Here is a 21359-nt window from a genome sequence, read left to right as displayed (position 1 = left end):
ATCCCACCCGCCTCTGGAAAGTGGGCAGATGTTTGCACAAGTGTCCTTTATCTCCCCCACTGGAATCTGTAGGAGACCCCTCCCACCCCCCAGCCTGAACGAACAGCAGTGCTCTCCCAGCTGGCAGCCCACTGAAGCTCAGCAGGTGTGAGCCTGGCCAGTACCTGGTGGGTACTGGGAAAGCTAAGGTTGCTGCTGGAAGAGGTGTTAGTAGACCTGTAGGCTGTGACGGGGACACTGTACTGAAAAAAAAGTCGCCATCCTTTGAGTGAGATGTAAAACTGAGGTCCTGACTCTCTGTGGTCATTAAAAATCCCAGGGCGTTTCTTGAAAATAGAGTAGGGGTGTTACGCTGGTTTCCTGGCCAAATTTCCCTCTGCCCTTTACAAACGCGGACTCCTAATAATCTCCATCTCTGAACTGGCTTCATCTCTCTGTTCTCCTCCCCACTGAGAGCTGGTGTGTAGTGAGGGTACTGGTGCTCTCTGGCTGCCATATCATCAACATGGTGCTACAACATTAGTGGTGGTGGAGGGGAGTCCCCATTACCTGTAAAGTGCTGTCAGTGGAGGGTCCAGAAAAGTGCTGTAGAAGTGTAACGGATATTATTATTAATATGATTAATATACAAATATTTGCAGAATCGGTTCTATATTGTATTAACCCAGGTGCTGGAACAAAGCCATGAAATGGAATGGAAATATCAAGGCTGACTACCTTGAGATTATTATTAAGGGGGAAGGAAATTATTTCTATGTATTTCTATGCACCTTTACATGAAGAGCTATATTTTTGTAGTCTATTGTACAATAGTAGCATAGAGGAGCAACAACACACATGGGATTCTGTAAACTACAACACTAACATCTATCTAGATTAAAGAACAAGGATATTCTGACACATCACTAGTGTACAACCATGTGGACAATGTATTTCACAAAATATCTAAATAAAAGTATTGAAAGTACCTCTGTGGACGTTTTTTCAATTTCATATCCAAAGCATTGAACTAGGGAGACAATCCTGAAAGCTAATCATGTAGTCAGAATCTAAAAGGTAGAACATATATACAAAGCCACATGGTATCAATATTGTGATACCAAGTTTATATGATTCCACTGGTAGAATGAACTAAATCTTTGTCTTGAAATATTCTATCAATTTTGTAAGGTATCAAAAGAATGTGTTACCAAATCTTCATCAATTTCCCTGCGGGATTAATAAAGTATTATCTATCTATCTTTCAAGTAACAAATCTATGACAACACATGCAGGGCCTAGGTGTTGAGCTGAAAGCTTGATATACGGGGATCTGTCGAGAAACATGCAATTCAATATTCGGATCAGTAATTTTAAGAAAACACAGAAGCACACCCCTTTGTGGCTGCCAGCTTGGGGGACCCCAGAGTGACTGCTGCTCTTTGTTCCAGTGGAGCTCTGAATCACCAGTGACCCCTCTAATTGCTTCTTCAGACATCTGCTTGCCTTGTTTCTGTACTGAGACCAGAGCTTCAGAAATAACCGACTTTTCGCTATGAATAACGACACTCAAAATTTTTTAATAAAATAAACTTTGTGTCACAGTATACATCAATTTCACAAGGAGTACACCCTCTGACAAACCATACGATCCCTACTGCATTATCGAACAGTTCTTTAAAAGGTGATTGTCCTTTTTCAGTCCGTGCAAGTGGTTGCTGGGGCTGGATTGGAGCAACACACAAGAAAGAAGTGTACTGAATGGCTGAGGGCTGACCTCCTGGGCAGAGGACGAGGAGGCTGGGACCTCCCTGCGAACTGAGGAGTGACCAAGGGGTGGAGGCGTGATGCAAAGAGATGTATGTGAGAGAGAGAAGGGGATCACCTACAGTATTTAGAGTGTTTTAGGTGAGGTAATGACATCAGCAGTGATTGCGAATTACCCACAGCAGAGTCTGATTGAACTTGGCTGCTGTCATCCCTCCCGAACTTTCATTATAAACTCCGTTAAGTGTATGGTTTCCAAAAACATCAGCATTCAAATCTTTAAGCAGTCTCACCTCCACTTGCTGGCCCATATTTCAGACCCAGCAGTTCTCAATAAATGATCACACATGGGAACAGACACGGATGGGAACTACAGTGCATTAGAACTGTATGTTTTTGTCCCTTCTGCAGAGGTCCAGTTGGTGACATTCAAAGTGGCAACATACAGGCAACAAAGCTGAATGAGGGCAGTTCTGGAATTCAGAAAGCGGCACTGGGTTGAAACCAATTACACATCTCAATTCAGTATTGTAACAGCTGAATGCAATTGAATGCACAGAAAACTAGGTCATTTAGCCTGCTAATCAAGAACTCAGCTTAAGTAAAAACCAGGGCTACAAAGAACGCAGCAGAAAACTCTGCAAGTACTCAAAAGATACAAAGGGCAACCAAAAGACGAGAAGTATTTTCTTGAATGGTGAAGGCCGAATACTGTCGAAGCATTAAAAAAAACAATTAAAAAACAATCTAATTAATCTTTTTTGACCATTTAAAACCACGGAGATGGAGCAGGATGTCACTTCTGAGTCGTAAATCTATTTACGTGGACTGCCGATGTTTTTAAAGCGTACCAAGAGAAAGAAAAACTAATCGACGTACAAACACCGACATTAAACTATTCTTTCAGAGAAACCACACAGGTACTGCATAAGAAAAGCAAGAAAGTATCCTCTCCGTTCACTGCTCCCCGAGGCGCTGTGAGGAAGGAAACAACTGAAAGCGAAACCGAAAGACTTTTGCTCGGCCAGCACCTACTGTATCCCATGTCACTTTTCCAGCAAGTCCCAGATATGGTGAGTATCGTCTCATGGGTGCACGCCATTTAGAAAGAAACTCCATAACGCATTCAGAATGCCTCTAAGATGGGATTCTGTCTCACGATTTTGTTGTTTTGCGCCATATCTTGCCCAACCCAGGACAACGCGGCACTCCGCTCTCCAGACAGCCATTAACCCTCGGGACCACCACCTCCTGCACAGGACGCCCCCGGAGGCGCCACGAGCGACCTGCCGTCGCTCTAGCAACGGCCTGAGCACAGGCGATCTCTCGGGAGTGGACACTAATGCAGACTTCTTGAATAACACACGGCTAGGAGGGAAACGCATAGTGTGGGGTTGCATGAAGGTTAACAGTCAAATGTTTTCTGATTTAGTACTGAATTACAGCGATGGTCATGAACGGGAACATTTTTAAAAAGAGAAATCTCTGGTCCAGCCATTTTATATTTATATCTGCGTGACCTGCCTATTGATAATTATGACATTAACAGAAAAAAGTAAAAAGAAGCAACTGACAGTCCTCCAGCCACAATTTTAAATCTTTTCACGGACGACGTTCTTCAAACGCCATTGGCTGTTGCTTCAGACAGGAGCAGTTGTGTGTTGTGCAGTCCCTGTTATGACACCACAGGAAAGACTTTACTGCAATTAATTTTAGAAGAAGAAGTCTCGATATATTGAATGTAAGAGCAGCGGTTGCAATGATTTTATGAATAATGATTATTTTTCGTCCAGCAGGAGACTGAGCTGTTACTGCAATTCTATATTCAGTTCACATTTTTATGCATATAAAGTCAACGTTTGTAGCCAAAATTGTCTCCTGTAGCAACAGATCCTGTGATAGATTAGGTTGCTTGAATAGAGTTTGAGCAGCCTGGGTTCCAATCCACACCTGGAGTGCTATCTGTGTGGAGTCTGCATGTTCCCCTTGTGTTTGTTTCCTTTGGGTGCTCTGGTTTCCTCCCACATTCCAAAGATAAACTGGTTGGTTGATTGGCTTCTGGGAAAACTGACCCTGGTGTCAGTGTGTGCCCTGCCATGGACTGGGGTCTTGTCCAGGATGTAGCCTCTCTTGTGCCTCCTGCTTGTTGGGATAGACTACGTCTCCCCCGCGCCCCTGTGTTAGAAGAAGCGGTTAGAAAATGGACAGATGGAGGAGTTTAAGCAAAACGCCGAATCATATAAAAGACCCAAATAAAATCCATGTCAAGACAAGGAGAACATGCAAACTCCACACAGACCAAACCGATTCAAACCCTGGGCACTGTAGCTGTGAAGAAACGGCACTATCCACTGTGCCACAGTGCTGCGCTGGAGTCCTGCTGTTCATTAAAATTTGCTTGACAACGTAATACAAAGCACAGAGAGATTTCATTATATCAGATTTGATTACAATAAAATTAGATTATTTTAGGAGTTAATGCTACTCTATAGTGCCTGCATTTCTTAGGTTGTTCATGGCTTCACTGATTAATTTTTCTTTGCACAGTACAAAGTGCCTGAGCCAGTTCAACTCGTGGATCACCAGCAGCAGCTGATAGCACTCCTCTCCAGCCTCTTCGACAGCTCGGAGCTCGGTGACCTCCTGCTCGTGGTGAACAGCAGCCTGCAGATCCACGCCCACAGGCTCCTCCTGGTGACCCAGAGCAGCATCTTCAGGACCATGCTGTGCAGCCAGCACTGGCCAGAGGCCCAGCAGAGCACCGTCCACCTGACCGAGGATGACCAGTGTCTGCCCCACTTTCAGGACTTCCTGAGATACTTCTACACTGGGACAATCAACATCACTACTGCCAGTGCTCTTCCCGTCTGTATGCTGGCAGACAAGTACCATGTCACCAGCCTTAAGAAGAGCTGCGAGGGATTCATGTCGGAGAACGTTGGTACTCCCGGAATGTATAACAGAGCCATCTCCTGGAGGAAATATGCCCGACTCGCTGATCGACCAGAGCTGAAGGAGGCCTGTGATAAATTCATTGCCTGGAACATGGACACGGTGATCAGCTCTCCAGACTGGACGTCCATTGACGCTGATGACCTACACAGTCTCCTCAAGAGGTCAGACCTGGTGGTTGCGAATGAAGTCTCATTGCTAAAGGCTGCAGTCGACTGGCTGACTGATCATCCAGAGCAAACGAATGATGTACTACAGAACATTAGATTCCCAGTGATGAAGCCGTCCGAGCTCTATCAATATCAATTTTCAGGGATAGGTGACAAAAGTATCTGTTCATACATAGAGAGAAAAGGCACCCTGACTTACCAAGCTAACTCGGTTGATATTAAAATCCTCAGTGAACACAACGACATCCCTTCAGCTCCATTTTCTGTGAGACTGTACAAAGCAAGTGATAGCGGATGCCCATGGCAATTGGAGAATTACTCAGCACAAGGTAAAGCACCACACCAGATAAGATTTACTACCAAGACACTCTTGGCTGAATGCACGTGGTCCATTACCTTTCATCCCAAAGGTGAAAGAGTCACAACACAGATCCAGCGATTCAATAACTATAACTATTACACAGAAGAACAGATTGTAACAGACACGGACAATACAGTGTTAATATGGAGAGTTGAGAACTGTAGCTTGGATAAGTCTCTCCATGATCACAGACTCGCTGTGCTGCTGCACACGTTCCACAATGGCGAGTGGTTCGTCTCCGCGGTGAAAACGTTCAGTTCTGCAGGGATGGAGAACAGAGTGGAAGACCTGATCCCGCAGTCTGAGCGGCAGCAGTACGTCAGCAACAACACCATGAGGCTTCACTTCATTGGGCAGACAGAGTGGAAGGAATATCAGCCGACCGCCCTGTAGAGCTTCCCCCCCATATTGCCAACAGAAGGAAGGGAGTTAGGTTTCAGATTGCCGGGAGCACATTACTTTATACTTGACAGTCTTTCTAAAAAAATAAACAGCATTTTACTTAGCTTCAGCATATCAAAATTAATAACTTTTTGTACAGAGCGATCATAGCAGTGATGTGCATTCTGTGGGTGGCTGTTTTTCCTAGTTTACCTGTTCTATCTGCACACCTTATCCTTTTCATAGTTCTGCATTCTGCACAGCCCGGTCTCTTTTCCAACCTTGCAAACTGTAAAGCTAATTAAAATGCATCCTTACATGAACATCTTTATTCATTGTATTACTGTATTACTACATTTGCAATGTACTGTGTTGATTGTGCCTAGCTGCTGTAGCATTCGAATTTCCCGCATGGGATTAATAAAGTACCTATCTAATTACAATAAGTGTTTGGGATGCAAAGGAGCAGACACAGAAACAATTAAAAAAGAGCCCTTCTAAAGAAGCAGGTTTCGAGTCTAGATTTGTTCATTTAAAATGTATCTTTAAAGGAACATCTATCTCTTTAAAAACAAGTTAGAATATGCTTAGCTTGTGATTGTTTTACCCCTGTTCCGAGTAGCAGTATCCATAAATATACATAAATAAAACCATTTGAATGGTTCTGAACGTTTCGGTGTGGTGTTGAATGGGAGAGATCTGTACCGGTTGCGATTGAGGAGCAGCTTTCACTGTGTTGTTAAGTTGAAGCGTTTTGGACCTGCTGGAGCAAACCGACCCATCCGGCCCAAACAAACGGGAACACGGGTAGAATATCACAGAAACTGGCACCGGGGAGCAGGAGCGAATCCAGTACATGTCTGTCATAGATCCCCCATGAGGCGCTGAGCCCGAGTGTACAGTTACACACAGAATCTCACTCCCTCACGACAGTCTGAAGGGCTAAAGGCGCAATGCGCGCACTCCCGATTCCTCGCAAGTTTCGAACTTTCTCACCCTGTGTAGTTTTTCTGCTGTAGTCCAGACGTCCGAGGCCAACCCACGACTGCCCAGCCTAGAAGGTGGTGGGCACATTGTGCTCTGTCTCATGGGGAGCGCTGGTCACAGTGAGATATTGATGACCGAGGACAGTGTCGTATCCAGTTCAATATCCCCTGGGAATCTGTTTCTGTATCCCCCTCTGAGATGCGCACGATCCAGGGATTAGAGTAACATATTGAATACACAGAGAAACCGATATAAGCCCAGATGGACAACTGGCTCGTCTTCCATCCAGATCGTGATAAGCAAAGGCATTTAGGATCCTGGAGATTCCGTGGAGGCTGTGCGCAGTAGGGAGGGGGGATACACATGTCCAGGGGATACTGACCTGCTGCTGTCTGACGGCCAGGGTCCAGCCTGCGCTCTGCTTCAGGGCCCGAACTGGCTGAACTACACAAAACCCTTGAGAATTTGTGTTAAATGATTGTCTGTGTGTTCCAGAGTGTGTTTCATCCAGTAAACTCAGAACTCACGAAGGCGACATTCTTCTGAAAAAAAAAAACAGAGGTTCTCCTGTCCTGACTCGCCACAAAATAAGAAACAGGAGGATGAAGATGCGTTAGCACACAAACTTTAATGAGCTTAACGGCTGCCATCATGTTTGGCACTTACAGGCACATCACATTTCCTGCGGAATTTGAGGATAATCAGTCTTGTGTACAAGTAATGGGAGTTTTTAATGAAAGTTCAGGAGGAATGAAGGCAGCCGAGCTCATTCGACACAGCCCAATAAACGATTCTAATTTCTCCCAACCTTCCGGCCGCTGTCATTCCTCGTGAAACAGGCTGAAGGCGGAAATGCCGCTGAATGTGTTAAAATACCTCGGTCTGCAGAGATAGTTACGTTTTTTGTTCGTAAATTACAGAGATCTGCATGGAGTACTGACATACAGGAGACATGATGGATGGATTAATACCTTTATTCATTTATTCCTTTTTTTAATTGTATAGCATGTTAGCATGCCCAAAGGGGTTGGGCAGCCAGTTGACCTTGGACCCCCTAGAGCTTTTTTTTCTCCTTACTAAGGAGTTTTTGGTTCCTCCCCTCCGTTGTCTTCTGTTCTTTTCTGTTCTGTATTCATAATATGTAGGGTCACTTACATTGTTAAGTGCCCTGGGGAACCCTTGTTGTGAAAGGTGCTCTATAAAAATAAATTGAATTGAATTGTTATAATTACTGCCGCCTGGTTTTTGTTTTTTTATACGCCTGCTGTTCTGGATGGGAGAAATAAAAGTATAAATGGAAAAGTAAGGCTTTGCTTCCCTCTCCTGGGTCTCATTCCACCTGAATTTGTTTTCCTCGAGCTATTATTGTGATAAGAAGCCCAGGTGGGGTTTTAGGTCCTGACCAATCATCGTCTGGATAGCTGTAAAACGTGCAGCGGACCACAGCCCAAGGAACTGGAGCTGCCTCTATTGACCTTTAATAGCCTTGTCTTTTTGTTTTAATGGTGCGACTCCTGACAGGGATGGCTCCATGCACTGGAAGTCTGAATCCAGGGTGTGGGAAGGGTGATAGCTTTTTAATCTCTTTCTTTGGGCAGCTATGCGACGAGATGGAGCTGTGCTTGTAGAAGCTCCGATCCAGGTCCAGCGCTTGCCCCTGCACACGGATCCCATACATGCATCCCCGGAAGTAGGTCTGATCCGCAGGGCCATTGTGGTCAGAACCGTCTGTGGGAAAAGAAACACAAACAGGAAGGGAACAGAAGTCACAGTGTTGAGCTCTACTCTTTAAGATTCAGTTATCTGACATTGGACATTGGGTGGCATGGCAGTTAGCACTTCTGCTTCACAGATCCAGGGCTGTGGGTCTGACATGGGACCTGTCCGTGTGGAGTCTGCATGCTCTACTTCCAATGCTTTCATTTTCTGCATCCTCATAACGACACGCTGGTCAGGCTTTATTGGCCATTCTGAACTGCTCCTCTTTCCATAGTCCTGCGCAGGACTTGAATCCCAAGCAACAACAACATACTGTACATAACCTCCCTCAATCACCATAAAAATCAGTTAGAGAAGCGGTTTGGGAGCAGTATATCTAGAATGAACCTTTTGATCCTTCATAAAGATTTCCACATATGGAACAGTGGTACGTCTTACTCAGCCTACTGCCACAAGTGATTTGTGAATACAACGGGTGTTTGTGTGCTGTGCATGAGACAGAAAAACGCTTCACACAAAGCTCCTGCAGTGCCAAGGACACCCTGTCTGACTCATTCTCAGCGGCCGGTGGACTACAGGGCAAGGAGGTCCTGGTCACACTCTGTTAGCTAGCCCAGACTCAAATCAGCAGTTCCGTGAGTTAGCCTACATTCAATGTTGTTGATTAAAAAAACACAGGACCACCTGTGTCTGACAGTGCCCTCATCAGGCAGCCTGGGAGAGTCCTTGCTCAACAGGGCTGGGAGGAGTCAACTCACCTGGCGTTCCACCAAAGGAGAGCAGGGCCCCTTTCTCCCAGGGCTCCAACATCTCCTCCATGTCGTCTAGCACTGCAGGGGGACTGTCCGGCCCAGTCCTGATCTGGGCCTCCTTTTCTGATATGACAACCACCAGGTTGTAATCAGGGTCCGGAGGTAAAGGCATGCGCACTGTCAAGGTACTCGTGAACACCACCAGCTGCTCGGACTGAGGAAGAGGAGGCGAAAGAAAGATGGATCTGAGGATCCTTGGAAACTGAAACTGGTTATGAACCCCTGGTATGCAAGTCAATGTCATATTACCTGTAGGATTTAAGCTGAAGCCAGCAGCCTGGATGCACAGAAGATATTATACCTTATCTGACCAAGTAGAAGGAAAGGCAGTTTTGGAGCATGAAGGAGACAGCTGGAGAAAGGCACGGCAGCAGCACTGCTTCGGATTGTTAAAAACTGCATTATCAAGGACCTTGGTATCGGAAAAGGAAAGATGTAGGAGAAGACAACATTCTGGACACGCAATGCCACTCCAAAAAGTGATAAGATGAGGCAAGTGTGTTGACTCGTGAGTAAAACAGAGGAGAGACCGGAGAAGCGCACCAGTTTGTTCCAGTCAACGGAAATGTCCAGAGACAGGGACAGCAGCAATCGGTGATCCCGGGTCTGTACAGCCAGCACAGTGCCACTCCACCTCTCCGGACGCAGGCTCACCTCCACAGTCACGGTCCTGTTCTCCGGGCTTAGGGGGAAGTCTACCTTGGAAAACAGGGAGTGAGCCAGTCTGGGGGGAGCAGTGCATCTTGTCAACATTCCGAATCCCAGCACCACTTATAGCCCAGCTGGGACAATACATGGGGAGGTGAGAGCGTCTTGCACTCATGCACAGGTGCCATAAATGCGGAAATGAGATTGTGGGCAGACAAGTGGAAGTGTGAAAAACTTGGCACTTAGGGAGATGCAGAGAATGGCCACACAGGTCTCTTTCTCGAGGGGTTGGGGTGGGTGGGAATACAAGGCGATCTTTCCAGTGATGTCACTCCCCCCAGAACTCTCAAAAGCATCTGGGTTTTGCTTTAATATAGGGGGCTTAGCTGCTGTACACAGGCTGTGCCACCTGTTAAGTTAAATCTGCTCCAAGACAGTTCTTTGCACATTGTTCTTTATGTGTTTTTTCTTTTTACGTTTGAAAAGTGCTCAGCTATAACACCGTTCAGTGTGAGCTAGCTTCCAGCTGGGGCGTTTTGCTAATCGAATGCAGCCAGGCTGAAGAAGTTCAAGAAGGGAGCTGCATCAGCATGCGCAGGCTGCAAAGGAACAAGTAAGGGTTTATTCCCTGCTGAAAAGAAAAGAAAAGAGACACAAGGTTTCAGCTATGGAGCTGTCTTCGGGTGTTCAGGCTCCACAGCCAAATATGTTGCGTCTCTTTTCTTTTTCAGCATGGAATAAATCCTTAATTGTTCCTCCGGTAGTGCGGGCTACTGCTCAGCTCAGCAGTGCCCCATGCAGTCTGCTGGATGGAATGGAAGGGCTTCTCACCTGTGCTCTGGAACAACGCGAGACCAGTGCCTAGGAAATAGCTGCCCTGGATCAGGTTGGCGAAGCAGGGCTTGGGCTCCGTGGGAAGGTTCGACACCCATGGGGTGCTCAGATTCAGCCAGGTCCCCCTGCGTATGCATCCATCCATCTCCGGGCGCAGCTGGAAACACAGGCAGACAAACCGCGAGATGGAGGATCAGTCTGAGCAGCTTCACATGCAGCACTCCACTGGTCACAGAGGAACATCCCATTTACTGCTGTGGGATTAATGGCCCGCAGGTAAAAACAAGGGGCTTTATTCTAGAACCAAAGTATATACTTTGTTCTTTCTTTCTCTGTTCTGTCTTCCCTTGTAAAACCAGAGTGACACTCTTGGACAGAGGATTATTGTAAATGAAAAACTGTTCAAATAATTCTTGTCATGTCATGTCATTTACCAAACCGGTTTACACCCTTCGGTGTCGCAGAAGCCGGAGCCTACCCGGCAAGCAACGAGCGCAAGGCAGGGTACACCATGGATGGGACGTCAGTCCATTGCAGGGCGAGTGCCAGCCAGTCATACATGGGGACAACCCGGAGGCCACGGTAAAGGCCGAGGGGGATATTTGGCCCAGACACTGGGATACCTCCCTACTCTTATGGAGAAATGCCCAGGGATCTTTAATGACCACTGAGAGTCCGGACCTCGGTTTAACGTTTCATCCGAAAGATGGCGCCCACTACAGTATAGTGTCCCCGCCACTCTACTGGGACATTAGGACCCACACAGATCGCAGGGTGAGTGCCCCCCGATGGTCCCACTAACACCACTTCCAGCAGCAACCTTACTTTTTCCCAGGAGGGGAGGTCTCTCATCCAGGTACTAGCCAGGCTCACACCTGCTGAGCTTCAGTGGGGCTGCCAGTTGAGAGCTGCAGGGTGATAGAGCTGCTGGGCTAATTCTTGTCTTATCTGATTAAAAGGATTAACAGTATGCATGGGTGCTTTTTCTTAAAAAAAGAACCAACAACCAACAGATGTCTTGAGAGACTGACTGTAGGGAAGAGCAGGGAGCTGTCGACGAGAATCCCTCCCAGCGCCAGGCGGATCTGGCCCAGCAGCTCGGAGTCGTCCGCGGAGTGCAGCCCCACGGTCAGCACGGCCACCCTGTCCACCTCCAGGACCACAAACTGATTCTCACTGCGCAGCTGCACCTGAGAGAGCAGGAGGGGGGGGGGCACAGAGGGGGAACCCAGAGGGAGAGTTAGGGCATAAAAGGGACAAAGGGGAGGTGAAGATCTTCACAGACGTGGCGTCACCCAATCGGATGCCTCCTAGCCACCATCATGTCTTTGGATTAAAGGGAAAATCCGGGGCTACTTTTATAGTTTGGGGTTAGAAAAAATCAACATTGATGAGTGCATTTCAAACTACAGTGAAAGTAAAATGTACACAGTAACATGTAAAACTTCCATTTATATCACAAAATAGACAGAATCCCCAGGTATGTGCAGTGTTGTGTTGCTGTCATTGCCTGTGATTCAGGTGACAAAACTTCCAGTGAGGTGAAGCGGCCCTATGACGTTGTGGATACACCTCTTGACATCGAGACTAGTGTTTGCTGGCAAAACTCTTACTTGTTAACTCTGCATGCAGATAACGTTGGAACATGTCAGCGATGAAATATCTGCTGTGCAGTCTTTACTTATTAGCTCATACCTCACATCACATTAGTAATTTTACAGTGACTAGTGAGCAGGAAGGGCCGCTTCATGTCGCAGTTCATGTGAACTCTCTACAACATGGAGTACGTTTACAAAGCTCGCGATTTTGTGTTTAATGCAAAATGAGTACAAATTTTGCGAGACCATCAGCTAATTTATTTTATTACCGAGATGTAATAACCGGCCTGAGAAACCGGGGCTGCAGTTCCCCTTTAACTCAGATTGTCCCCCAAATCTCGACACGATCTCTACGGGGAGAAGGACGGGGGGGCCCCCATCCCCTGTCCCCTGGCCCTTACCTGGTGCCAGTGGCCGTCGTCGAGGCGTGGCCCCCCCGACACCGAGACCCGGGAGCTGGACTTGCCGATCTGCATCTCGGGGATGCCCCCCCGCAGCGCGAGCACGAACCAGTCTTCCCCAGCCTTCGTGTCGCCGTAAAACACCACGCCCTCCGAGTCCAAGGTGCGGAACTGGAAGGAGGATTTTATGCTGCGTGCAAGTGGGGGGGGGGGGACAGAATCGAAGACCAGGGCTACTCAGCATGCAGCCCTGCTGAGCCCCAAGGTTAACAGGCAGATTCAAACAGCCAGCGGTGTTCAATGGAGTGAGGACTCCTCTGTCATGCTCGACCTAGGTACTCAGATCTCCACCCAGAGACACAAGCCTTCACACCAGCCTGCTGCCCAGGTGTAACAGGTCAAAAGCACTGATGTTAAAGGGGAACTGCAACTCCCCTTAGAGAGAATCAGCATTGATGAGTGCATTTCAAAGCACAATAACAGGAAAATGGACACAGTAGCTTGTAAAACCTCCAGTTTTATCACAAAAATACAGTAGATTATATTTCCAGGTCTGCACAGTGCCATGTTCTGTAATTCAGAAAGAGGCAACAAAACGTCTGGTGAGGTGAAGCGGCCCTGTGACATTGTAAGCAAGCAGGTTTGTGAATACATCTCTTTTAATCCAGTAGAAATATTGCTCTCCATTTTGAGACGGTTTTGCCAACACATACTACTTGCTTGTTAACTCTGCTTGCAGATAACATTGGAACATTTCTATGGTGAAATGTCTGCTGCACAACCAGTATTTATTCACTAGTACATTAGACTAGTCATTACAGTGACTACTGAGCAGGAAGGGCTGCTTCATGTCACAAAGTTCACGATTAATTTGGAACTTTGTAGTTTGTGCTTAATTCGAAATTTGTCATTTTTTTCTATAAAGTCAATAAATGTATTTTATTACTGAGATGTAATAACCGGTCTGATAAATTGGGACTGCAGCTCCCCTTGCTCAATGCTCATTGCATGGCTTGAGCATGAAGGGCATCTGATCAGAACTGAGTGAATAATGAGTTCAGCTCGGTCACTTAACAGCTGAGGAGGCGTGAGTCCCTGACAACTCTGGAGTATGGAGGACCCCCACCTCAAAAAAGTACCTGTCTCACGTACAGTACTGAACTTGCAATGTCTTTTAAAAATGTGGTTTACACCAACAGTTCCTGTGAGCCACCCAAGTAGTGACAGACCCAGCCCTGCAGGAGGTGCTCTGGAGCCTCTGCGTTTTGCCCCCATCTACACGTTAATTAACTGCCTTGAATTAACTGCCAAAACAACAGTTTCTGTCTTGCATGTTTTAATCAGTTGCAAAGTACAATAAACATATTAAATCTACACTAGTGTGCCCTCTATTGGTCAGATCTGACACCTTGTATTTAGTGGGCAATAATGATACCAGCTGTTACCTGGTGACATCGGAGAGGTTGGCTGTCATGGTGGTGAAGGGCTCTGTTGTGCCCCACTGCTGCCCAAGGTTTAGGATATCATCTCCAGTTAGGTAGTCCTGATGTGCACAAGGGAGATTGCTTTTAATTTCAACAATTCCCCGACCCGATAATTCCCTCTATCTCGCTCCCCCGGTTCAGAACAGCAAGCACTGACCCAGCAAAACCTCTTCTCACAGAAAGTGACTCCAGCAGATCTCTCATGAAATGGCTAGAGTAGATCCTAGCAGCCACCCAGCGCACAAGTGGGATCTCTTCCTATTTGTAATCGTTCGTGTTTGCACCTTGTAGAGTGTAATTTCTTTATGATAAGAAATCAGGGAGACAATATCTGCCCTGTTGTTTGTGAATGTGACCACTTTCATTGAATCTGATATCCCTGGACATTAGAATATGTATTCTATTGGTACTTCGAGTATTACAATACCATATGTGCCTTGTTACATTCTGTGGTTAAATACACATTGTCTTTGCCTTGACATTTAGAGTGTCGCAAGAGGTTGGTCGGGCTGCACTGGGATTAAAAAGGACATTGAAAATACTTGCAGTTTGCACATGGTTCTGTAGTGCTCACCAGAAGGACCCGTCTGTTAAATACACTCAAAATGTCGCCAAACTGTGCTGTGACTTCTCACATTGCTATATAACCGAGACATCGTACGCTTGGTGAACTGAGGGTCTCATCCAGCCCTTTCTTGAAGGATCTCCAGGAATCAGCTTTAACGACATGACTGGCCAGCTTGCTCCATGCACCTACCACCCTTCCTGCCTGTTCTCAGTCCGAATCCTTTTCTTTGTTTTCTTCTCATTTCTTGACTCCTCAAATCCGCTGTCAGATTCACTCTCATGTGTTCTGGGATCCTAGTCATCCCAGTTCAGCGGGTTTTTATTCAAAGCTTCAAAATGCCAAAGTTGTTTTCTTCAAGCTTCAGGTCACATTAATTTTCTATGGATGAGCAATAACATTTTCCATACTAAAACCAGTTGAAATGTTCAGTTAGTAGTAATACTTCTTTACACTTTTCTGGACACTCCACTTTACAGGTAATGGGGATCCCCTCCACCACCACCAGTGTGCAGCCCCACCTGGATGATGCAACAGCAGCCAGAGTGCGCCAGTACGCTCCCCACACACCAGCTCTCAGTGGGGAGGAGAGCAGAGTGATGAAGCCAGTTCAGAGAGGGGGATTATTAGGAGGCCACAATTGGTAAAGACTAGTGGGAATGTTGACTCACTAAGAGTAACACCCCTACTCTTTTCGAGAAACGCCCTGGGATTCTTAATGACCACAGAGAGTCAGGACCTCGGTTTTACATCTCATCCGAAGGACGGCGCCTTTTTTCAGTTCAGTTAAACTGAGGTCCCAGTGCTTTAGGGTTGAGAAAGTGAAGAGATACTGGGGTGAGGGAGGACTTGTAACATCTTAGCACTTTCGTTCTAGCATTATCCCCCAATTGCAGTTTATTAGTATAATTAACTCTGTGGCCTGATCTATACTGCTGGAGTAGAGTAAAGTACCGGTAACCCCCACCCTCTGGTCAGGAGTCCAGGACCCTGCACAGTTTCTGCCTCACAGCCTCTGTGAGCTCCATTCTGTGTGCGTCGCGCGTGTTCACCGTCTTGGCCTGCTGGAAATCGACTTCAGCTGCTCGCTCAAACTGCGCTCATTTCCCTCTGCAGCTTCTCTTACTTTCCGTGGCGGCCCTAACGCTCGTGCGGCGCTTAGCTCCGTGAAGTCGCCCCACCCCCCTACAAACAGCACAGACGATGAAACCCCCCTCATTCGTCAGTGCTGCGGGTGATTACGTAACCATGCACGGCGCCCTTGACCTCCAGTGACGCTCGTCTGCCGAGTTCAAGGGCTCTGTTACGGGTGCGAGAGTAACAGTTCTGCAGTTTTGTTCCTCTGTTTGCCCGGGTGGGGGGCGGCAGTTGATTTTGCATTAATATTAGTATCTTCTGTGCGTTTGTGTGGACAGGAAAACTAAATCTGTCACCAATATCGTACCCCAATCAGAAGAGTTGCGGATGTAGCCTTGAAAACCGAACTTTAGCAAACAATTATACGTTCTTACAAAGAGGCTTTAACTAGCACGTCTTAATACTTCGTAGCAGTACTAACGCTATTTTCAACTGCACAAACCGGCACAAACGCAGCGCTAACGAATGAGGGGGGTTTCATCGTTTGTGCTGTTTGTAGGGGTGCAACGTCACGGAGCTGAGGAAGCTCGCCTTCCAATCTTCTCTGCGCAATACGGAACCGGAATCGGGAAGATTCCCAACAGAAGGAGAGATTCCAGCGGGAATTCTCCCTGGAAAGAACACCACCATTCCTAATTGACTAATTGCTTTATTGGGGGCTTCCAAGAAGAATATCAATCCTCAAAAAAAAACAGCGAACTGTATAGCAAAGGCCAAGGCTAAATCTGAGCCGTTCAGCTGCTCGGATAAAAAGCTTAGCCGAAGTGGCGCTTATGAGAGATGTGCACAGGCTTGCGGAGACCAGAAAGGACCATTTCACTCAGATAAGCGCGAGTGGCTTTATAAGTGCCCACCACGGTTCCGTGGAGACATCTGTCTTTTTCCCTTCCACGAGGGGCGTAATTTCGCTGCCATTTTCGTCTTCTCTCTAAAACCATCTCCGCGACTAACAAGTCCGCGCTGACCGACAGTTTGCCGCTGCGCTCCAGCAGGCGGTGGCTGGACCACAGAGCTAGTGCCCGGTTCTCCCCTCGACGCGCAGAGAGGCACTTTCCCCCCCCGCCTCCCTTCCTTGGGTACGGCCCGCGGGGGTGATGTACAGTGTGTCTGCCCCGGGCCGCGGCGCTTACCTCCCCGTCGCTACCGTCTCCGCGATTCTTCTCCGAGCTCCCGCACCGTACCGCCGCCAAGCTGGCTATCAGCACCAGAGCGCCAATCCTTCGCATGCTGACAGCACCAACACCCAGAATAAGAAAGAAGACTTCGCCAAAACGTCTCTTCGACGCCCCCCTCCCCCGTGGCGACCCCCAGGCAGCTCTCTGTGCTGGGACTGTCGGAAGGGAGCAGAGGCAGGCGAGCTCTGGTGTTTACCTGGAACAAACAGCTCTCCGCTCTGCCCCCGGGAAGTATCGATCGCTCCTGGGGCTCTGGTCGGGGGGGGGGGGGACACGCGTGCTCACCTTCACCCCTGTATAACCCTGCAGCCACCGACGAGCACACACCCAATATGCCATGACGCAGCATAAATACAGGGGCATAAATTCTTGATCTCTATGATATGATATTTATATTACATGATATAAATATGATCATACTTACTTGATCTACCTGTTCTTAATAACATAACACCCTTGAGCGTCATGGCTTTTTTTTCATCCCTTTAAGACAGCGCTTCTGCTGCGGTTGGGACTGACGTCATGAGATAAGCGCTGTGGATGAATGCTATGAAAGGCGCTATATCATTTCAACCCTGTGAAGCAGTTCCTGGAATCCTCTCCGGTTTTGTCACACGCCGGCCCAGGAATTTGTCTCCTGTTTTATCTGCACAAAGGGCGGGACTGGAAGACAGGCAGGGTTGTTAAAGTTCTCAGAAAACAGAACAGACACGCGCTGAATAAAACGAATTGCTCCCGGGGTTCACGGCGTTAATGTTCCTGCGCTGTTCAGCTGCACCGTGTCATCTTTCTGAACGCTCTTAAATGCGCGTTTTCATATATTGGTGCATCGTTACTGAAGAACTCAGGACCGCCTCTTACCGGTGGAGTGGTGGTGAGGGGGGTTCATACTTCGGGGACTCCTCTCCAGTTTTCCCCCCATTAAACCTCTGTTACCGTCTCAAGATTCTACATCTCCCCCTGGCGCTCACGCAACCCCCCTGCCTGCCCCCCTAGGCCTGTTGAGAAACGCGGGCGAGGCCCCGAGCCCACAAGACATTAAAAGCAGACGCCCCGTTTGACACAGAGGGCGAGCTGTCGCACAAGCCCACGCCGCGAGAGTAGCCCACGCCAGCTCAAAGCCTACGATGACATCAATGTACGGTCAGGGCAACAGCACGACTCGGAATCAGCCGGTTCACTGCAGGGCCCACGCGGAAACCGGGACCAACGCGTACGCCTCTGGTCTCCTCCCAGTCCGGCGCTAGTTCACTGATCGCCTGTCCCTCTAGGTCTTCACTGGTCAATAGCGCAACGCTGTTGTGGGCCGACTGGGCAACACACACGACGCAAAAGTGAGACCATCGAGATCCGTCAGACGTTATCCCTTTCAACCATCAGTCTATAACGATATTACACCCACCCCCACCTCGGAAGATGAATTTTTTCTTTATCTCAAAACTAAACGACCTCAAACTAATTTTTATTCTAAACCGGTCTAAGAAGATACTAAAACAATTTTGAAGACATTTCGAGAGAGAAAAAAAATCCGAGAACTGAACTTTTTGTACATTTCTGTCTACAGGACGCACTTTTTAAAATGAATCACGTTTGCTGTTTGCGCTTTAGTCCTGTCCTGGTGCCGGGGGGGGACCCCAGTTTCTGTGTGTTCACAGTCAGTCCGCGAGACGGTCCCCCGACGTCCATCCCTCGCGCCGTGGTGCAAGTGTGCATTTCTCATTTCTGAAAAGCAGTTCAGGGGTTCATCGTTTCGGGTTTATCGACAGAGCAAACAGAAGATGTGTGGACCAAGAGTCACCGACACCCGCAGGGGGCGGAGAAAGCGATATTCCTGGGTTTTTGATTACAAAACCTTCGGGGAATGTGTTTGTTTGCGCTTGGAGGCGTCCACGTCACCGCGGCGCCTTGCGCATCAGGACACAAGGAAGACCGATCAAAGTGAAAAACACTTTCTCCAGGCATGATACCCCCGCAATTGAGCTGTGTTACTGTGCAAAGTCTTTAACATTCACAGCTGGGAGTTACAATATTCAGGCTTTAGTATTAACAATAATTAATAATAATAGTTGCTTATACTTATACAGCGCTATTCTGGACACTCCACTCAGAGCGCTTTACAGGTAATGGGGACTCCCCTCCACCAGTGTGCAGCCCCACCTGGATGATGCAACATACACCAGTATGCTCCCCACACACCAGCTCTCAGTGGGGAGAAGAACAGAGTGATGGAGCCAGTTCAGAGATGGGTTCAGAGTTGGTAAATGCCAGGGGGGGATTTGGCCAGGCCACTGAGGTAACATTCTTACTCTTTTTTGAGAAACACCGGGGGTTTCTTAATGACCACAGAGAGTCAGGACCCGGGTTTTACGTTGCATCCAAAGGACGGCGCCTATTTTACAGTATAGTGTCCCCATCACTATACTGGGTCAATAGGACCCACACAGACTGCAAGGTGGGCGCCCCCTGCTGGCTCCACTAACACCTCTTCCAGCAGCAACCTTGGTTTTTCCCCAGGAGATCTCCCCTGCAGGTACTGGCCAGGCTCACACCTGCTGAGCTCCAGTGGAGCTGTCATTCGTAAGCTACAGGGTGATATGGCTGCTGACTTGTCATTACGAGCATGAACAAACTAGCAGATTGCGATCGCTGCGTCCATTGAGCAATGTTTCTGGGCACATTAACCTGAAACGTCACAAGCTGAAATTGTAAACGAGCAGACAATATGAAGGACTGTAGTGCCAAATCCATCCTATTCACTTAACCAGTCTAATTCCTTCTCCGGCAGGAGCTCCACCCCATTAGCAGCATTTGTTTCTCACTATATTGATATTAATTTAAAAGGTCTAAAGAAGTAAAACCACTGAGCAAACAGCAGAGCAGTGCAATGTGGCCAAGACCATTTGCACAGCACTGCTCATGCCCGGTGTGTACAGAGCGAGAAACCGGTTCAGTCAGAGAGATGCACGCAGTATTAACAGATGGAGGGAGAGGCGGAGGTTTCGACGGTCTGGACAGAGAGAGACTGATTTGAAGCGGTTCTGTTTCTTCCGACAGCCTGCTGGCTGTGGCCTGATGGCACAGCTCCGCCTGACATTACCCGCTTGGTGTGGGCTCTGCCCTGAAGACGCCGGCCACCTTCCCAGAGAGCACTGTCTCCGCTGAGCAAAGGCGAGAACTGAAGGGATCTCACTTCCCTGCAGCCGGGGTGACATGGCTGCTATCACCTCCTGGCCCGTTTGTGCCGAAAAAAACCTCCAATATCCCTCCTGCTCAATTCCTGCTTCCTCTTGCGTCATTGAACTGGCGGAGTCCGGTGAGCTTTGTCCGTGACCTCTTATCTCCAACCGTTTATCACTCGCTGTTTAAATAGGCCTAACCATGCTGTTCCCTGCCACGCCGAGGGTCGGTATAGAAAGAACGGTACAGTCCGGCTGGACCGAGGCCAGGCTCGGCTGCCTGGACTCGGTCGAATCGGGGCTCTCAGAACCCGCTGGCTCACGTGGCCGCGCGGGCCTCGAGGTGACGTAACACAAGGCTGACGTCACCCCCCCCGTGTGCGTGGAGAGCTAGCTTTCGGATCAGGGTGTTTTATCTTCGCGGCTGCCTGTAACCGCTTTGGTTCTCCAGACACGTTCTCGCACCCCTGACCTTAAATCTCTTTAAGTGATTTGGGGGTTTTTGCACTTGAAATTAAAACCAAAACCTGGCATGTCTCGCACGGGGTTAAGAACCGTTGTTTTAGATCAAGCTGGACTGTGGGCTGGTCAGGAGTTCCGGAATGCGCTCATTTTGAATGAAATCGTGCACAACCACCTTCTCAAGTCGGACACCCCAAAGTGAAACTGCGCGCACTGTTGACTGGTTGTTCTGTGGATCCGTAGGAGAATGATTTCAAAGGTATTTCCCAGAAACTTATTTGGTTTTCAAATTCTCAACAGAACAGGTACATTGAGACAGAGCAGCCTCATTCGATGAAAAGGCGAGTACCACATCGCCCCAGTGAGGGGTGGGTGCCGATTGCTACGGGTGTAGTATAGGAAACAGCGCAATTAAGGAAACGACAGCTAACCCTTTTGGACAGAGTGGGAATTGGGATGTTTAGGTATCAGTAAATCGGAGATCTTGGAACTGAGAGGACAGGCATCCTGCAGAAATGCTCTTGAAACTTCAACTGCCCTGAAAACTGTCCACGGCAACCCCCTGAGCAAACTGGACTGAGCAAACTGCAGCAATGTCTCCCTCCAGTGGCGACATATAACATAACACCGTTAATCTGTCGCATGTCTGGCAAAGACCCTGCAGGCCATGTAACTATGGTCGTTTTGCGAGGCCTGTTGCAGAGTAGAGTAGTTTTAGAAAAACACAAGGTATGATGTGAAACTAAAAACT

At 47.9% G+C, this 21359-nt stretch overlaps 2 protein-coding genes across 2 annotated transcripts; one reads left to right on the top strand and one right to left on the bottom strand.

Annotated features, from left to right (window-relative positions):
• Positions 1-4284: 4284 nt before the first annotated feature.
• On the top strand, positions 4285-7111 carry LOC148838516 (BTB/POZ domain-containing protein 17-like; the record flags this gene model as incomplete). Its single annotated transcript, XM_088911206.1, has 1 exon — positions 4285-7111. A coding segment is annotated over one exon (1338 nt), but the record flags the coding sequence as incomplete, so codon positions are not given.
• A 95-nt stretch (positions 7112-7206) lies between these two features.
• Positions 7207-17183, bottom strand: shbg (sex hormone-binding globulin). The gene is made up of 8 exons (XM_088912373.1): positions 16926-17183; positions 14055-14152; positions 12610-12799; positions 11642-11800; positions 10608-10767; positions 9672-9823; positions 9075-9282; positions 7207-8325 (listed from the first exon to the last, which is right to left on the bottom strand). Exons 1-8 carry the CDS (start codon positions 17019-17021, stop codon positions 8075-8077), a joined length of 1314 nt encoding a protein of 437 aa, XP_088768499.1. The 5' UTR covers positions 17022-17183; the 3' UTR covers positions 7207-8074.
• Positions 17184-21359: the final 4176 nt, after the last annotated feature.

The sequence above is a fragment of the Atractosteus spatula genome, chromosome 3 (assembly GCF_055471065.1).
Source record: "Atractosteus spatula isolate fAtrSpa1 chromosome 3, fAtrSpa1.hap1, whole genome shotgun sequence".
In the NCBI taxonomy this organism is placed as follows: domain Eukaryota; kingdom Metazoa; phylum Chordata; class Actinopteri; order Semionotiformes; family Lepisosteidae; genus Atractosteus; species Atractosteus spatula.
Note: the sequence above shows the minus strand (reverse complement) of the source record. Positions and strands in the feature narration are given on the sequence as shown.

Bases quoted from the DNA above. Each gene is read 5' to 3' on its own strand.
- shbg (XM_088912373.1), bottom strand. From the start codon at position 17,021: ATGCGAAGGATTGGCGCTCTGGTGCTGATAGCCAGCTTGGCGGCGGTA. The intron at 14,153-16,925 runs GTAAGCGCCGCG...TGTGCACATCAG, and splicing joins GAGACGGTAGCGACGGGGAG to GACTACCTAACTGGAGATGA. The intron at 12,800-14,054 runs GTAACAGCTGGT...ACTTGCACGCAG, and splicing joins AACCTCTCCGATGTCACCAG to CATAAAATCCTCCTTCCAGT.